Source organism: Apteryx mantelli, chromosome 3 (genome assembly GCF_036417845.1).
Source record: "Apteryx mantelli isolate bAptMan1 chromosome 3, bAptMan1.hap1, whole genome shotgun sequence".
Taxonomy (NCBI): Eukaryota; Metazoa; Chordata; class Aves; order Apterygiformes; family Apterygidae; genus Apteryx; species Apteryx mantelli.
This window is the reverse complement of record NC_089980.1, coordinates 89,508,664-89,527,837: the sequence shown is the minus strand read 5'-3', so window position 1 is coordinate 89,527,837 and position 19,174 is coordinate 89,508,664. Positions and strand designations below refer to the sequence as shown.

The following is a 19,174-nucleotide window of genomic DNA, read 5'->3' as shown; positions in this document are numbered from 1 at the left end:
CATATTTCATAATGAATTTTTTGAGCTAATCACATGATGATTTCAGCAGACAAAATTAAGTAGGATTACTGTTGCAGCAAAATAATTACAATACAGAAAAGCAAGTTTACTTGTTTTCATCAAGCCATAATGATAAATGTTAGTTTATCTGCTCAGTTTAATAAATCAAACTCAGAAAAGGACATTCAGACATAATTACAGTTTAAAACCTTTTGCCTTAAAAGGGATAGGGAAATATATACAGATCAAAGGCCTAATGGTTGCTATTTTATGTTTTGCACCTTTTCCTATTTAACTGAAGAACAAACTGGTTTGTCTTTTTTATGTTACTTCTAGCAACATTATTATGATATTTAACAAACTAAACAACTTTACAAGCAAAGTAAACACGCAAATAGAGATGAGCTATCCAATTAACCTAGAAGTCTGGACAGTTTTCTTCCATGTCTGACAAATTCTTTAACCTCTGCATGGTTGATCAGTAAAAACCCAGCTAATTGAATCCATTGACGTGAAAAACCACAGGCTCAAGTCTGTACTGCATACATCATGCTGGAGGATTTCTGCTTCAGCCATGGTGGTAATAGTCAGTGGGGTCAGGTCAAAGAGGGTTAAAGCGAGTCAGGATATAGCCAAAGGAATACATCAAACACTGATTTTAAAAGGGCAATTAATCTTAGACAGAAATGCTTCCTGGGGAATGAGATCTCAATCTTAAGAGCACACTACATGATGTAGCAGTAAAAATGTACATATACAAGCTTAGAGAGCTTTCATCCTGTGATCACAAACAGAAGGGGAGTGCTGTTTATCAGAGAAATACAAACCCTTGCTAAAATACTTACATTAGCTTCTTCTGGGCCCTTACTCATTGAAAAATAAATTCTTTAATGAGTAGGCAATACAGTTTGCACACATGAAATACCTTCTTCTGTATATGCACTGTAAGTTCTTTTGAACAGCTAGCAGATTAAAGTACCTAGGGATCTCTTCCATAGCAAAATCACAGAATTTAGTCTTGAAAAGTTTAGGAAATGGTCAATGAAGGAGTAATGGAATATCTGAAGGGCTCTTTACATTGAATTTTTTTTTTTGTTTTTTGTTTTTTTAAAAATCACAGAATGACTACCTGTTCACAGCTAAGATTGCAAATACATTTTCATTAAAAGTTCATTTTACTTTTTTCATTCCAAAATATCAGAAAAGTTAACTTCAGAGTTGATATATTTAGGTTATGATTCACCCTTTAAACTAAAGAGAATCTGATAATCTATTTTTTTCTTTACAGCTCAGACAGGTTTTTTTCCACTTTACAACAAAAAAGTATAAACTCATAACATGCATATAGCATTTGCCATCAGAATTTAAGTTAATAATTAGTTAGGAATATCACTAGGAATCATTAGCTATGTGCACAAAACATTGCAGGCCCACAAGTCTGAAATGAGTTACAGCTAATTCTGCTGCACTAGTTTACGATTTTAAAGAGAACTGGCTCTGCAAACCACCCTTCCATTGGAGGACACTGATCCCCCAGCAGGGGCAGCAGAATGGGATCTATTTATGTCTCTGGTACACATCATCTGGCTTCTTTGCTTAAACTGACATGAAATAACAGTTTGCACTAAGATACTGGATTTACTGAAGTTTCCCAAAGCATTTTGCCATTTTAAGTGGGGTCATGATATTATCAGGGAAAAGGGCAAGGCACGCAAGGGATACTGACATCTTCAGCGACTACACCACCTCTGTCAGTATGCCAAGCCACTGCAGAAGACTTTTCCTTATATCAAAGCTAAAGTTTTACATTTTCTTACAAATATATGCTCCAAATCACTACAGATGCCTGTTGAAATAGGACAATTGATCCATTGAATGTGAAGTTACTAATATCTCTGACTAAAATGAGGCATTTAAAAAGGGGGGCAGTTACTATTAACAAGTGCTATTGAACCTAATAGAGGAGAGTAAGACATAGTAAATGCAGTGTTTATTCTTGGGTTAGTCTATTTCACATTTTTGGTGACACTGCTACTTTTCTGCTAATTACTTTTCCTAGGACCTTTAGTTTTGCAGGTTCTCTTCTTGTTAGCCATGTAAAATGCTTATTTCCTGTGAAAATCAGGTTGTACCTATACGCACAGAGGCAGAATAGAAATAGACTGCAAGAGGGGAGAAAGAAAGGACAAGAATAATTTTATTCAGTCCCCATAAGGGTACAGCACATATATTCCGTTTAAAGGTATAGATGTAGCTCATAAATGGACCAGGACCCATTCTCTGGACCTCAGGGCAAGCGCCACAGAACAGCTCATGCCTATTCAGCTGAATTATTTCCCTCTCCACAACAGGAAGGTCTCATCTGTACTGCTTACTGAGAGCAGTCCCCAGACCACGTTAACCCATGAACACTGCTCAGCAATTTTCTGGGAGAGTATTAATTGATCTAGACCAAAATCACACCAAAGAACTACTAATAATCACACAGCATGGACAAAGCATGTTCTAGCCCTCCTCCGTTTACTAATTTAAATAAAACTACTGAAACCATATTGTCAAAATCCTGTTGCACACTGTAGTATCTTGGTTGAGAAATTCGCACTGCAAGCCTTAAGAGGCTTACTACTGTCTCCTGAAAGCTTTGCTAGGCCCACTAAAGTCCCTTCCAGTTACACTTTTCACCAATTATAGCATGAAAGGTAGCATGAATAATATAGTGTATCAACCTTATCGGAGTGATGACCCCTACTGAAAAAATGTTTTGGAACATTCTTCCATTTACTGTGGAAGTAAATGTAAAAAATATCATGCAAGTCCATATACTTTGTGTACAACTTTAGATGTTGCTGACATACTTGTTTGAGAACAATCAAGAAAGTTTTTTTTTCCTGTAAAGCTTTTGTTGTCTCAGTCATACTGAGCAACTTCTATGATCCCCTTGGGGTGAGACAGACTAATTTGGATCAGTATTAAAAAAACCCAAAACCCTATCCTTAACTCTTTCCTACTGACCTCAGTGTGATCAGCTGCAAGCCACATCACCTACCTGTTCCTCTAATTTCTCTCCCTCCTTTTTGTCTCTCTCCACTCATCTTTTGTCCAAGTCAAATTCTGTGGGAACGTACTGAAATGTTTGTACAGTGCATAAAAAAACCTGAGGCCTCACCCTAAAACACAAAAAATAGTCCTTTTAAAACCAACAATTCACCACAATCAAAACATTTTGTCGAGATGATTTGATTCCAAAGGATTCCCTGCTGAAAGTCATATGCATAGTGGACTACTGACAGACAACTTGCCTAGCTTCCTAGTAATGTTCCCAACCTTTCCTTGACTGCCTAGGTTCTCAGAGCTGCAGGACTTCATGAGGGATTTGGGGCTAGGACCCCGATGCTTCCAGGAAGCACGCCTCTACTGCAGCCCACAAAGCAGACTGCTCACAGATGAGAATTCCACCCCTTTTTCCAGAGGATTTCAAAACTTCCAGCTTGCAATTTCCAAACAGACTAAGCTAAATTTTGAAAAAGTTACTTTGCTCTGTGGAAGATTTTACTTTCTCCATTTCATTCCACTACTGTTAGCAATAGACTTAAGAAACCTTGTTGTGTCTGAATAAAGTCATTGGCCTTCTGACAAATTTAAATGGAATAGTCTGGAGTCTGATACTAATAAAACTTATTGGGTGGCTGACAGAATAAATTTAGCTGAAGTTGAACAAGTTTCCAAAGGCTTGTCTGAGAAACATTTCCCTAGTTGCTCTTCCTACACTCTACCCTTCAGAATGTGCCTGCATGTGCATACCCAAAAGCCCCTTTTAAGTCACACAGAAAACACACATTACTCTTGTGATACAAGGAAACCCAATAGATAATCCTAGTGCAGTCGGTTGAGGTAAAGGTGGAGCAAAAGTTACACTTAGCTGTTTCGTGAGATCACAAACAAAGATCACAACCACCACCACTTTTTTTTTTTTTTTTTTTTTTTGAGAGAGAGAGAGAGCACACTACAAAGGAACAACTTCCTGCAGATCTCTGAGTATTCAAAGACCTTGGCTAGAAGAAGCGAAGATGGCTAATAAGATGCTACATAAATACCACACAAGCAGATAGCCTGGTTGGGAAAAGATAACAGGCGCAAATAATGACTCACACCGGAAAGTAGACATACATGATGACCCTTCCCTAACATGGAGAGCACCATTGAGTCAAGGACACAAGGAGGGTGGAATGGTTCAAGTAGTGGTCTGAAGTTCAGTTCTGACCTGCAAAGTGACTTTCACAGTAGAAGAGACAGTGGATTGGAATTTACACCACTGGTGACGAGAAAATGGGTTTTATTAGCAGTAATCAAATTTTAAGAACTTTTAAAGATCTTTTAGTATGCCTGCACACTACAAAGCCTCTAACCCTTCAAGGTACTGTCATACCCACGTGGGAGGAAAGCATGGCCATTGAACTGCTTAAGATTGACCTGGTTATACTTCTAAATTTAGGTGGCCTGGAAAAGTATTCCAACATTGCCACCTCTACTACCATAGCACTGAAAAGCACAGACCAGCCTACAAAGAGCACAAGCAGCTAAGACTTACTGGATAAGGGGAGCAAAAGGTTCCTAACCTGGTTCACTGCAGGAGCAGCAAGGACTGGGATGGTGCTATTGTGTTCTTCTTGCTGTGCAGGACCCAGGGTAAACCCAAGATCCAGCTAATTCTGTGCTCAGACAAAGCAAAGGCAGCTATATTTCCTTTTCATCCAAAGGCATGCACACAGCATATATTTAATTCCTCTATTGCTCATTTGTCACTTGTGTCAAAATTAAGAGCTTACAAGGCAAATATAATCTAAATTCAATTTTCTGTTTGAATAATTTACTGGAAGTCAGTGCTTAGAAAACTGAAAGAGAACAAAAACAATTAATATGTAGTCTCTCATACAATATACATTAAAAAAAGCTGAGAGTTAATTGAAAACAGTCGATCACTAATTTTACAATATCATTCAGTACAGCAAGTCTTAAGAGAAAAATCCTGGAAGTCTTTTTGATCCTTGCTTTATTTCTAAAAGAACTAATGACATTGTTGTAGAAAGAGGTCAGTTCACACAGCTTTTCTGAATGAACAACAATGCTGTGAAAACTGGAATTGATGGATAGCCTACTGTTTGCGTCACTATGTCCAAGTGTTTACCATTTGAGTCTTCAAGGAAGCACGAGAGAAAAATCAAAACAAGTTTTATGAAGACTTCAACAACACTGGCAAATTAAAATTGTATCCAGAATTGTTTAGACATGATAGTAGCGGAAGAAAACAGTTTCCTTCTGCATTATGCGATTATCTTTGTATTATGCACAATGCCTTAAACTTCTGGTGTGGAATAGGGAAATAGTCTTTCCCTCCCCAAGATTAATTCTATATTTTCCATCATTTTAACCCTCTATCTTCAAAGCATTCTATTGAACTCAGTGCTGTTTCCACTTGCATTCACTGCTCTGTAGTTAAGTAAAATTATACTGGGTATATATCCTTCTCCTAGTAAGATGAATCACCATTTCTAAATGAACTGTTTCCAGCGTCAGAAGATTAGGATGTTCTATAACAGGAACCTCATAAATGTGTATTAAACTTTTTTTTTTTGATTGCTGTGAATTATTCACATGCGCTTTTTCAAATTTGCTAAACCCTGAAGTTCAGCACTCATATCATTACTTCTGAAAACAAAGGCCCCTTAATTGGCAACAGGAACATCTATCATGAGGTGCATAAAACCATGAGAAAATGCAGCAAGACCTCTCTGCCAACAACACAATACTATTTATCTTTCACATATGACAGTGTGGCTGTAAGCAAGGTAGCCTGGCCTACCTAATTTCAATAAGAAAGATTATTAGCTGGTAGAGGAACAAAGACTCATTAGCAGTGGTGCTATCTCCCTTCAGTTGCAGTCGATTCATTTTGTCATTTGGTGGTTTTGGACAGAACACCCACAAGTAACGTGTCCTACCATATCTGCTGTGTGATCATATACTATATTTGCAGGCAACAACATGGTCTTTAACATCTCTTCTTCACCTGCAAATCAAACTATAAGCATGCAGTCTAAGAGAACACAGGCAATATCAAACCTCATCTCAGCCTGCTCCTCCATAATATACCAAATCTTCTTACACAGTAGTAACTTTCAAGACATCTGTCAATGTCAGATCCAAAAAGATATTGTGCACAGTGTATCAGGAGTAAAACTAGTAAATTCTGACTGAAGGCTGAAAAGGATCTTTATACAGGAGTGGAGAAGGGTTGATTAAAGCGGAACACCGGCCACAATCTTATTCTGGACTCCGCTGAGTAACCAGGACATTAGTCTGTTGGGAAGCCTAACAAACTAAGAGGTCTAAACTAGGAATGCGGAAGAATGCTGATAGAGATTCACAGTCCCTAGATAGGCAAATGTTTAAGTATTTCTGATGTTAGATTTTCATACCTAATGTTACAAAAATTGTTAGAAAACTCAAAGAAACTGAAGTGTAAGTATAGATCATGGAACACCCAAGGATGAAAGGATTGAGAGGAAGAAGAAAGTACTAAAGCAGCAGTGACAAAGACTAGCTACATCACTAAAGATCTAGACCAATTTCTCTTAGGAAATCATCTAGAGTTTGAAAAGCTATGGAAATAGTTATACACATCATGGTGAGAGCTTGGTCAACAATGTAGAAGAACCAAAGGTAAAGGATGAAAAAGCAGATATTAAAAGAACAAGAAACTACAGCAAGATAGTTATGTATGACTGGAATAGAGGCATTAAAGGAACATGATGCAAAAAAAAAAAGGGGGGGCCCTTAGAACCACTGACATGAAAAAATAAGGATTAGCATCAGCTGAAAAGAAGAACTAAAAAAAAAAGTGCCACTCTTCCAAGAAGACGGGATCAAGATTTGAAATAATTAAACAAAGCTCACACCCTAAGTGACCGGCTTGCCTCAGTTTTCAGTATGAATAACTACTTGGAAACATAGGTTAAAAAAAAAGCAATTACCAAAACTGAGAACAAAACAGTTTAATATGCTCAAATTGCAAGACTTGCAAAATTTTACCTCACAAGACTGAAACCTGAAATGAAACTGCACACCTTAGAGGAAGGATTCCTAATAACTCCAGGAGGTCAGGAATAGTACTGCATGAATAGCAAGTTACTACCTTAATTTAAGTATTTTCTCCACAACTACAGAACTGACAAGTTTGACCTCAAGAGAATGCAAGGTTTAGATGAATTTAAGAAAAGAATATTTAAGGAAATTTAGTAAATCAAAAATGGAATAATACATAGCATGAGGATACCTGAAGTAAAATTTCAGGCTGAGGAGGTATCTTTCTTTAACTTCATTTATGAATCATTAAGTAACTCAAATTACTATTTACTATTGCAAGAACTAAAAAACAGATAAGGAAACATCTTAAAGGGAGATTACAGTAGGCTGTAACAGAGAAAGAAGTGGTTAGTGGTTTAGTTTGGGGTATGAGAATATTAACTTTAAAAATTATTAGACATGACAAGTAAGACTTTGCTGTTTCCCAAACTTTTGTCTACACAGAAAAGTATCAGAGTGACAAAGAAAAAAATAATGTTATTTTGAAACAAACTGAATTAAATGCATTGATATAAAATGCAAGATGATACGCTTTGTGCTGAAAGTCAATATTTTTGTATAGACAGAATTTAAACAGCTGGCAACAGCAGAAAGAGACAGCCAACCTTATTAGTTATCAGATGTCTGAGAGCCAAACAACGTGGACATCAAAAAATACAAGCTGCAATCCTAGGATGCCTCAAGCCATATGTTTTCAGAAGCAACAGAACGTTAATGCCATTGCACAGAGGTATGAGTGAGAACTGATGAACCATTTTGATAATACATGTTTAAGAAAGGTAAATGCTAACTAGAACAGTAATAGAGAAAGGGTCTCAGAGAATACATCTTGCTAGAAGAAGGTTAGGGTGTGGCGTGACACAATGCCGAATCCAATGCAACCCAGGGCCTGCCACTCCCAAACCTCCAGCTACCTGACTGACTTGGTCTTACTATTTCTGCTGCCACACAACCACAGCTGCTGCCTATGAATCAGCTAAACATACACCAAGGAAGGAGGAAAACTACTCAGCTAATGAGAAAATTGCTGATTTAACACATTTACTATCTAAATACTCATTTAGACAGAAAATTAGAGAGGGTTATGCTAGATCTGTTCTAAACTAGTCTTCCAGTAGGAAATATTGTAAGGTGAAAGGAGAAGAATATCTTTTCCAAAGGTTTTTTCAACACTGTATTACTTTTCAAGATGGTTGCTATCAACAAAGGTAGCAGTTCTGCTTGTTTTCCTAGAGGAAAGGGGTGTCCTTTAAGGCAATCCCCTAACATGCAGCCCATGTCCTAGGTGTTCAGAATTCTTTGCTCATCTGAAAATCTCTGTGGAAACAGCCTGTAAAGAAATATTTGGGCAGATTTCACAGAGAAGGGTAAGCAGAAGAACAGAACATAGTATTTTTCTATTTTACTCTAAACAGAGTGGAAATTGTTCATACTGATAGTTGTCATTAAATTGCTAAAATTTATGTTCTCAAAAGCATACTATTAGGAGACTGATTTCAATGCTTGCGCAATATAATTTCTTATGTCTTAGGCACACTGCCTATACATTTCATGAAAATTACTCAGATGATGTAAAATGTCATTTTTGACATGATAAATTGCACTTGATTTGCCTCACAAGATCTATGTTGAAATAAGTGGTTTAATTACACCCCCAGATAAAATTCTGAAGATGACTGAAGGTTGGGAGAAGGTATATTAATCTGCTTGGGGATGTAAATACATTCTGGCTTCCCAAGTTGTGAGTTAAAATAAATCCATGCTTGATCCAGTATGCTCAGATGGAAAAAAAATAAGGCCAAGCTATGTACCCTGTGCTCTACCTGCTAGAGATAAGTGATGCGAGTTTGCTGTGCACCTCAAAAATGTGCATCTCTAATCTCATGATTTCACTGTTCCAGCATTCAGAGCATAGAGAAACTGCAGGTAACAGAAGAATGAGAGAAGCCTACAAACAAGAGTATTCATGTAATTCCCAAAGGTTCCAAGAATTGCACTGGCTTCTTAGTGTTTGTTCTAATTCAAAGTATTGCTTTTCTTCACACTTTTTCATCCTTACTGAAAATGTGTCAGTTGCTTGAATTTATGCATTTTGACAAATTGCTTCCAAAGAGCTATATTCTCTGTGATACCTCCCCTGCAGTGATTAAGGGGGGGAGGGGGGTAAGGAGCAGACTAACACCCCTTGTATTCTGAAGACCTAAAGGATCAAGTCGGGGGGGGGGGGGGAATAAAAAAATCTTTCCTTTGGTCTAACAATGTCCATGACAAAAAGCCCTTAACTTTTACCCATCGTTTTTCTCTGAGGAACAGTTTTAAGGAGAAGAAACTACTGTGCAACTGAGACAGGTGTTTGCTGTACAACATTCATTAAGTAGGGGCACTACATACATAGTTGAATAAAGGATTGGTTTGAGGAGAGACAAGGAAGTATGGGTTGGGAATAATAATTCAAGTATTTCTATTTTAGAGCACTTCAACATACAGTGAAAGCCTTGAATAAATAATTTTGTAAGTTAATTTAAATAAAATGTAGTATCTAAACAGTTACCCACAGTTTGTAATAGCCCAGAGTAATATTGACACAACATTTTACAAGGCATATTTTGACTATGAGTGTTTTAATGTAACCAGAAGGGAAATCTGTGCAACCTGTTCTACTTCTGACAACATTCTTAATAGAACATTGTGTTTTTCAACAGTTGATAATCAGTGTATATATTCAATCAACATATATATATACATTTTTTTTCATTGAAACATTTTCTTCTCAGCACAATTAAGCAAGAGACTTAATTACATCCATGCTTCCTAAAGCAAAGGCATACACACACTGTGGGTGGTTCTTGAAACCCTTCTCTCTCTCTTCTTGTGGTGGTCCCTAAGTATCTGGCAGCAGGAACAGCTCACATATATGGCTACAAATGCTGAGTCTGAAAAACATCTATTCTCTGTGTTCCCACAGCACAAAGTTCGGTTATGGATGTCACCAAAGACAGGCAATCACAATTAGCATGAAGCTTCTAGTTGAAAAGTCATTGGAAAAGAGAAAACTAACCATACACAAGGCAAAAAAGAAAAGAAAAAAAGTGCAACAGATGGAAGAAAATGGAAAGAAAAAGAGCTCATACGGATTGTGTTGCACTGACAAAAAGATGCAGCTAATATCACCAATCAATACACTAATTCATGGAGAAGGTGATTTAAAACAGTCTTAGAAAAATATCCAGATTAACTTCTGAAATATGAGTGAAAAAAGTTGAAAAATTCCTTCACCAATACTTATTATGTCTTTAAGCATACCTTTGATGAGCTACCGTATTTTCTCTGTTCAGAAAAATCAAGTAAATCTGAACTTCGATAACACTGAATAAAGTCTAAAAATCCAGATGTGGAAAAGAATCTGTTGTCACTTTCTGACATATCTTTTGGAAATGTATGTTATTTTGTCACAACATAATTTTAACATTCTGACCAGAATAAATTAAAATTGCAGATTAAGACAAAGCATGCAGTTCACAAGAATAAAAATTAGAAAATAGAAAAAATAGGTCCATGGGACACAAGGACAAATTTTTATACCATGAAATTCAAAAAATCTTGACCACAAGCTATTTCGCCTTCAGAAACTCTGCTTCATCTAGATTTTCCTGTGGAAAGATGATAATGTCACCATTTTACAGACTACATAATAACTCCAAAGAGTGGATTTATTGCTATAGCCAGATACATCCATTTTTTCAGGGGTTGGGGAGAATAGTAACGAGATGCCTAGAACTTGACTTCAGAGAGTACCTGGCATTTTATATATTCAAAGCTCCAGAGCTCTCACTGATTCCAGGTACAAGTAATCAAGCTGTTTCACAGAACACTCAGGTCAAAAGCACCAGAAAAAACATGGCGACCATCTTCATAAAATGGGTGGTTTTGTAGTACTCAGCTTGCCTAGTATCACATATGAACTCTCTAGGGAAGAAAAAAATGAATCCAATTCCCAAGAGCTGTATAAAGCTGCCTTGATCATAATGTGTGCTGAAGTACACTCATTCATCATCTATCATTTCAACAATTAGGACAATGTTCTTTCCCTGTACAACCCTAACACTAAAACATGCCTAGCCTGTGCTGGAAAAGAAAAGTGTCATGGCGGGGTGGGGTGGGGCCCCCCTGTCTGGATGCTCAGACACATGGAAATTAAGATTGTACAGGCAGTCTCAAATTCTGATACCTCCTAAATTTCAAGTGTTCAACTTCAAATAAATAACTGCATTAAAAGAAAAACATCTGTGCCTAGTTTCCCAGGTTCACAAAAATGCTAACAAATTAAATTCTCATATGCCCATAAACTGGGTAGATACACTTAGCTCTGCACTCTCCTCTGCATGTTGAGCTAATAGAGCACCTGTTGACAGCAGTAGCTTGTTAATCTCTCAGTGGACCAGCATCAGAGAGGAAATGGGTTGATTGAGTGGGTTTCATGGAGACTTTAGCAGCACAAAAATGCTGAGGTTCTGCAGTCTCAGGAGTCCATTCCAGCTGCTGGAAAAGGGAGAAGTATGTCCTAGTTATGGTTGCTAACATTTCTAATAGCAGACCTCAAAAATGGCACTACTGCAGTCTGGTGAGTTAGTGGTTTTTTGAGGGTTTTTTTTTTTTGTACCTCAAAGATGTATTACAGCATGAACACATAATATAGTGCATTTGTTACATTCAAATAGTGAGTGAATGAGAGAGTGGATTAAGCCAAGCAAGAGAGTAATCAAAGCTTGTTCTTCATGCACTCTGAGAATGGGAAGACACTTAAGGTGACTGATATGGTATTGGGAGAAAATCCCTAGAAAGTGGGAAGATACTGCATGAAGGAGGGCACTATGACAATTTTTTTTTTTTTACCAGCCCTAATTTTAAGATGAACAGACCGAATGGGATATACTAAAAGAAGATGTGGTGATTAGCCTTGAGGGTATAGGAGAAGGGCACGGACAGGTTGGAGAGAAGCAATGCCAAGGCCGAAAACACTTAAAGGAAGATGAAAGATTTATGTTACTGAGGATGAATGGCACTTGGGGCTGACAGTCATTGGAGAACGTGTATTACTGGAATGAAATAGAAGTTGAAGAAAGTTACAGGGACGACCATCAGAAGTCAGAGGCACAGAGATGACACTGAATTGAAGCACACATGAGAAAAAGTATCTGCTGATTGGACAGAAAAGATCACTCAAATGAATTAGTCTCTTCTGCTCTTCCCCCCCTTTTGACTTCCCCCAGCCACCCTTTCTGAATGGGCTAGGATGAGCAGATTGCTCTTTACTTCTTAGGTCCCCTCCATCACTAACTGGCTATCTTGCATCTCCACTGAACAGAGTAGGATGGAGTGAAGTAGTCAGGCCTAAACCACTGCTGCCCTTCACACCTGTTCTGTGCATTGACTTTACCTGTGCACATTCCTCAGCACCAGGAATCACTGCTCTCATTGCACCTACTTTTTCGGATCATTTTCCATAAGGTTGACCCCTTTTTCCTCATCCCTCTGTTTTGTCCTACTTCTGTTTCTTCATAAGCTGTCTCCTAGGTGTTTTCTTCTTTCCATGTTGCCACACTTGATTCTCCACTTTGTATCTCTGTCGGAGATGCAGTCTCCTTGTACAGCAAGCCCTGAATGGATTTTCCCCAGTCCCACCTCTGACTATCTGCAGCTCCATCTGACCATCTATGCACCCTCATCTCCTTGTTCCACAAGCACAAACTGCTCTTCTGAACCTTTGGTTCAATTTGTTTCTCAAAACTGGTCTCTAGACCACCTCAATCACTTCACCAGCCGAACTTCAAGTCCCATTCTTTCTTGGATGCCTTTCAGTATAGATCCACTTGCCATATGCTTCTCTCCCCCTTCAGCCTTTTATTGACTCCTATCCCACCTTCTCTGTCCAGGTGTTCACAGCTATTATGTCACTTTTTGACTTTTGCCCCAACCTCTTTCATCCTTCCCCATTGTTTATAGTCACTCTCCCTATCACATTTAATAACTCTCAGATCTGTCGTTTTCTTCCAAATTACTTGTCTAGTCAGTCTTCCCCCCTGCCTCCACAGGGTCCTTGTATCATACTCCCCATACCTCCTCAAGAATTCATATGGTATGTTCTGCATTTAGCTCACACAAGACATTTAGCTTCCTGTTACCTACTATACGAGAAGAATACTGAGAACGTAAATACAATAATCCAAAGCTGCACTGCAGGAAAAATTCTGCTGAATCCCAGATAGATAGCTCACACCTGTGCAAGAAATCAAGTTTACTAAATTCTAAGTTTGTAGTTTGCTCAGTAGAACCCTAAGGATCAAAACTAAGGCAAATTTAAGCAGATTTATATAGGTATGTTTCAACACAAACAAACTCTTCAGCCAAATTTCAAATTTCTCCTCCTAAGTGTAGGAATAGTAACTATTTAGGCTTCTTTTCCTTCAAGTAATCACCAGTTTTTGCCCCAAAAGACTGAACAGTATAGGTTTTTTTAAGCCTTTAACAAAAATAAAACAAACAATTGGCACAGAAAATTTCTATCCTGCTATTAAAGTTTGGTACATTTGTCAACAACTGAAAAGATGAGCTACTAGTGGGAGTTGTCATGTAACTGGTACTCATAAAAATCATATTACAATCACACTTAAAAAATCACTAATTTGTACTCCATGATACAGTATTTATGCTTTACAATTATACATTCCCCACCTGCAGCTTTAGTAAATCCATGTAAAAACTGTGATCTGTTGTATCCTGGAATAATTTCTGCCTTAATGGTTTTTAAGTTTCTTTCATTCAACTTGTGTTCTTGACTGCCTTCCAAGTCAAAATGCATCATTGTTTCTAATCCATATTCTTAAATTCCCTTTTCACTGGTGTTTGTGGGATTCTGAAACTTAAACACTTAAATATGGTTAAGAAATTGTTAAATCTCCTTGTGCTAACATTCAAATCTCTATTTGCAACATTATACTCCAAAATTTTGAGTTGTTCTAGGAAAAAGGAACACATTCCATTTTCCCCTTACTTTTCTGTTATTTTTTGGAAATTATTGTTTCCATGTGTTAACAAGTATTCAACAGGGTTTAAAAAATAGCAAGAAAAATATTTTGAGATACAAGTCAGTTTAAGGTAGCCATTCTTCTTAAAGAAATCAATAACCTCCTGATTTTGAACTATGCAACTGTCGTGTAAAACCACATTTTATAGATTTTTTTACATCAATTTCAAATTTACTGCTCTATTATCAAGAGGTGATGATACTAAACCCATAAATTCTGTGCCAAGACATCCTCTAGAATATCTTTTCTCAAAATAACATTTATTTACTGAAAAAAACAGTCATTTACAGGTACTGGTAAGACACAATAGCAAGAACAAGATGAAAAACATTTCACATTAAATGATTTTGACCTCAGTTTGCCAGAGTATGTAACTCACATTTATCCCACCAAAAAAGTAAATCAAAGGAGAGTTCCAACAGCTGTAATCTTTGAGGCTAAGATAAAACCCAGAAAGGCTTACCCATACAAATAAGTGTTGATCAATAAATGCTGTTATATGAAATGATATGATGCTACATGAGCAAATTGGTACTTTATCATACAATGCTTCTTAGTAACTGTACATAAACTATTACATACTTGTAACAACCTCTTTCCTTTTTGGCATATTCTTAAAGGTTTGACATATACAGGAAAAAAATCTTCTGAAAACATCTCAATTTCAATCCATTTTAGCGTTTTACATATTTAATTTTATATTACACAAAACTTTAATATAATTTAAGGGTTTTTTGACTTTTCCTCCAAACTACCTGTTAAAACTGCAGAAAAAATGTGAATATTTTCATTAATAACTGTGTGATGGCAATGGAGTACATGAGTTTTAAAATAAAACTTTCAGAGATTAATTTTTAGGAGTGCCTAAGGACTCAATCTTGTCCTCTCTGAACTCTGCAATGATATATAAGCACAACGAAGGGCCAGAAAGGAGTGAACTCTGAACCTCTGGTACTGAGGCATAGTTCTGCCTCCACAAAGCCCCATATAAAAGAACATGAAAAATTATTTTATTGGACAAAAGTTATCTTTACAGTACCTTCAGGGGTAATAGCACTAGGACACACATCTTTTAGGAGATCTCCCAAAGTATGCAGCTGTCCTCCTGAAGCAATTGGTCGAAATAGCTTCTGTATAAAAGGTCTCTCTGTTGCTGCCTGTTAAATTAACAAAATTAGCGGTTTAAAGACCAAGCAAATATCTAGTATCATTATTTGCGACACACTAGTCAGTCTAGCGTGGAGACAGGGCAGAACAAGAGGTGCAGCAGAAGCAGTGCCAGGCATCTCCATTTCTTACTTTTTCTTGCTCTTTTTTATGCAAGTTTAAACAATAAAAGCGATAGTTAAAGAGGAAGTATACAGAAAAGGAAAGTGACAGTGAAAAAAAATTACATAGACATTGAGGCTTAGGGGATGCCTCTCAATAGCTGCATTTGTTTATTTTGCATTTGCTTTTGTTAGAGACAAGTTTAAGAAACTCTAAAGAGTAAGGTAAGAAAGGACAGTTCACTAACAGTAGCTTGCAAGATGGTTTCATCTGGCCAGATATCCTGCGAGAAAGTCATTTAGTCTCCCATCTGTCTCTATACCCCATCTTTAAAACTGACAACAGTACTTCTATATCATGCATGCTGCAATGAGAAGAAATAGATTAAAATAAGGTATTCAGGTATAACAGCACTGAAAAGAGTAATAAGTGAGCTAGAGTTATAGGAGGACCTTTAAGGCACTATAAAGTCTCAGAAGATCAGAGACGAGCTATATAGTTACATATTGTGTTAGCAATTAGAACTCTCGCTCTTCACAATCATCCTGCCAAAAAGAGTACTCTGCTTGCCTGGTCCTTTTCAGGATCAGCACAACATCAAACACTGCATGAAATCCACAATTTGTCAGACATTTTATACAGGATGCATCTTCAAATGAAAAACATAACCCAAGGACTGCGGGGTTTTAATCTGGAAAAAATCACAGTTACCGGTATTTCCAACTAAAGGGAGGGATTTGGGCTTTTCTGACTAAATATTCTGCTGCTACCCTAACTGTATTTAAACAAATAAAAGTTGCCATATATATTGAACCCACACAAATAAAAAACCCTATAATTCTCACACATCCGTAAGCTGGCAATCTAGAACCATAAAACTTTAGCCTTTCCGACATATTTCATAATATTTTCATAAACTTGCCAAGTTCATATTCTGCAGTGCTTTGCAATGAAACGCTTTAAACTAAACAATCTGATATAATCAAATTTGAATTTGTTTAGACAAAATGATGAACTCAACCAAGAAGTCTTAAAAGTAAAAGCAAGAGCTTATATAATGCTTTAGGTAGTTTTTTTTTTTTATATATATATCTGGGAAAAAACACAGGAACATCAACTAATCCCTGAAAATGAAAATTTTATAAATTGTATTTAAATATTCAGTCAAAAATCCATTTTCCATACCTTTTTTAAAAAGGTCTTCTGCTTTGTAAAAATATTTTCAGTTAAAAAATCTTAATGCATAATGAAAAAGTGACTAATTAAAAGGTGATAAATTACTTAACATATTTAGTCACAGAACCATCACAATACTGTGCGCGCGCCTGTCCGAAAGCAAGATACAGCAAAGCCACATCTGAAATACTTTTCTTTCACTAGTGCTGAAACTCAAGTTTTTCTCCTGGTTTTCCCAGGCATATCTCTTAGGCTTCTTTTTGTTTAGTATTAAACCCAAATGACTAATTATTGTGGAAAAGGCATAAAGGCATGTGTTTGTTTTTTGTAGTCTGCTTACTTGAAACTAGTCAGGTTAGCAGACTGAAGGATTAAATGAAAATTGCAGATAATCATCAATAAGCTCAGGTAAGAAAGAATTTCAGTCAGAACAGGAAAGAATTATTTCTGAGTGTGTAGGGAAAAAAAAAGCAAGTTCTGAGGAGCTAGCCCAAGGTATCTTCCTGAACTGAACCTACCTTTTGTCATCTAAAGTTTTATGATTTTAATAAAGTTATCTACAGTTGCTTCACCTTCTGTGTATTTTGATTTTTCATTCAGAAATTAGTCACATACTAAGAAAGATTACTTGGCTCTTAAGCTCCTATCATACATCCTGATACCTGTATAATTAGGCCAATAGAAACATCTGCTAGGCTTCTTGAAAAAAACACTAATAAATAAAAATACTGCGTCACAAAGATAGCTTTTACATGTATAAACAGCTAACAGTAGATAGCCAAAACAAACCAGAAAGGCAGTATATGCAACAAATAGCACCAGTGACATAGAAGGGGTAGAACATTTAAACAGCAAGGCAAACATTGACTAGCAGCATCCAGAAAACACAAATAGGTGACTGTGCAGTAAACAAATCTCAGACAGATTTAATCCAACTCATGTTTATTGTTCTGCATTGCTGGGATGCCTGTAGGCAGCGTAAGCTGGTGATCTTAGCAGAAAATGATGATTTATATGCAAAATTGTTTGCATGAACTTAGACCTTTGGTTCTTCCCCACCTCCATTCAGTGTTGCTGTACTAAGTTTCCTATCTCCAGTCAAGCTGCTGCTTAAACAAACAAAAGCTAAACCAAGAAACAACCAAATACCTTTACAATGGCCAGTGTAGCTTAGATTAAATCACTTTTAAGAACTAAATTAAATGCTCCAAATATTTATGTATAAACAATAGGCCACAAGTCTATAGCAGTCTTTTTTGCACTTTGCTGCATATTTCATATGTTTACATGACATATTTAATATTTTGAAGCCTTTATATTTTCATGTTCTATCATTTCATTTCAAGCTAGGAAAACAGAAAAATTAAGGTGATGCCCACATCCTAATTTCCTCCACAACAGAATAAAGGTGATCATGTAAACTAGAAATATCAGTAATGCTTAACTGGTACTTGTGAGTGATTCCTATTTTATCACCCAATTAACAGAAGCTTACAAAAAGAGCTAGGCAAGCACATATTGAAGGAAAGATTATTTTAGGCACAAACTTGCTAAACTACAAATTCCCCCTCTGCAATTTCATTTGTAATCTTCTTCAAATTAAAAACAGAGCACACAGTATATTACTTATTAAACTGACTTGTTCTCCTGTGGTCTTATTTTTTCCTGGTGGTTTTAATCTTAAAATATTTCCCTTTTCACAATCCCTGCTATTTTCCAGCATACCTTCTAGTTTATGCTTCTAATTAAACAGATTCTGAAAGACTTGTGTGTCAGCTGGAGTTTCTGTATTTTGCTTCAAAAAGTATTTCCAAAAATGATTATACCCTTACTCCTTCATTAATCGTTTTATAAGCAATCACTCAGTACTTCAGTCAGGACAACCTTGAAACACTTAATTTTCAAAATGTGTTAAGAAATAATACCCTTTATAAATAGGCTACAGATTCAAGTTACATATAACTTGAAATTCAATATTTAAATGCAAGATTAAGGTAACTTCATTTTCACTACTAGATCATAGTATAGTATACCTATGTACAAATACTGTACATTCTAGTAAGCAGCTTTCAAACCTACAGATTGTTTTTTTAATTTTAAGGTAATCCACGCTTGGTACTGGCTAATAAAATTAAAGCTATATCCAATTCCTAAAGAATTCAGTAAAGGGTCATTTATTCATTTCAACACAAAGAAAAAAGCCTTATCTTAATAAGCTGCAGTTGAGCCACTCAGGGAGCAGTTTGAGAAGTAGGAGAGGAAAAAAACAAAAACTAAAAACCACACACACACACACACACACCACCTGTTTTATTCTTACATCTTCATTAACTAGCAATTTGGGGAAAAGGTTTCACTTTCCCTGTCACATCTTTTATGACAGTCTAGAAAACAAGACTCAAAAATAAGTAATTACGCCAGCCAAAACTATAATATTTATTATCACATAAAGAAAACATTTTTGGCTTTAGCTTCTAAAAATCTCAACATAAACAGAAATC

At 36.5% G+C, this 19,174-nt stretch overlaps 1 protein-coding gene across 3 annotated transcripts in view; it reads right to left on the bottom strand.

The window, feature by feature from the left end:
* ATG5 (autophagy related 5) overlaps window positions 1-19,174 on the bottom strand; it is an 86,991-nt gene that overhangs the window by 13,025 nt on the left and 54,792 nt on the right. For all 3 annotated transcript variants that reach the window (XM_067293913.1, XM_013948943.2, XM_067293914.1), the window contains one exon: window positions 15,268-15,385. In XM_067293913.1, the coding sequence (XP_067150014.1) occupies window positions 15,268-15,385 (118 nt within the window). The remainder of the gene's footprint in view (window positions 1-15,267; window positions 15,386-19,174) is intronic.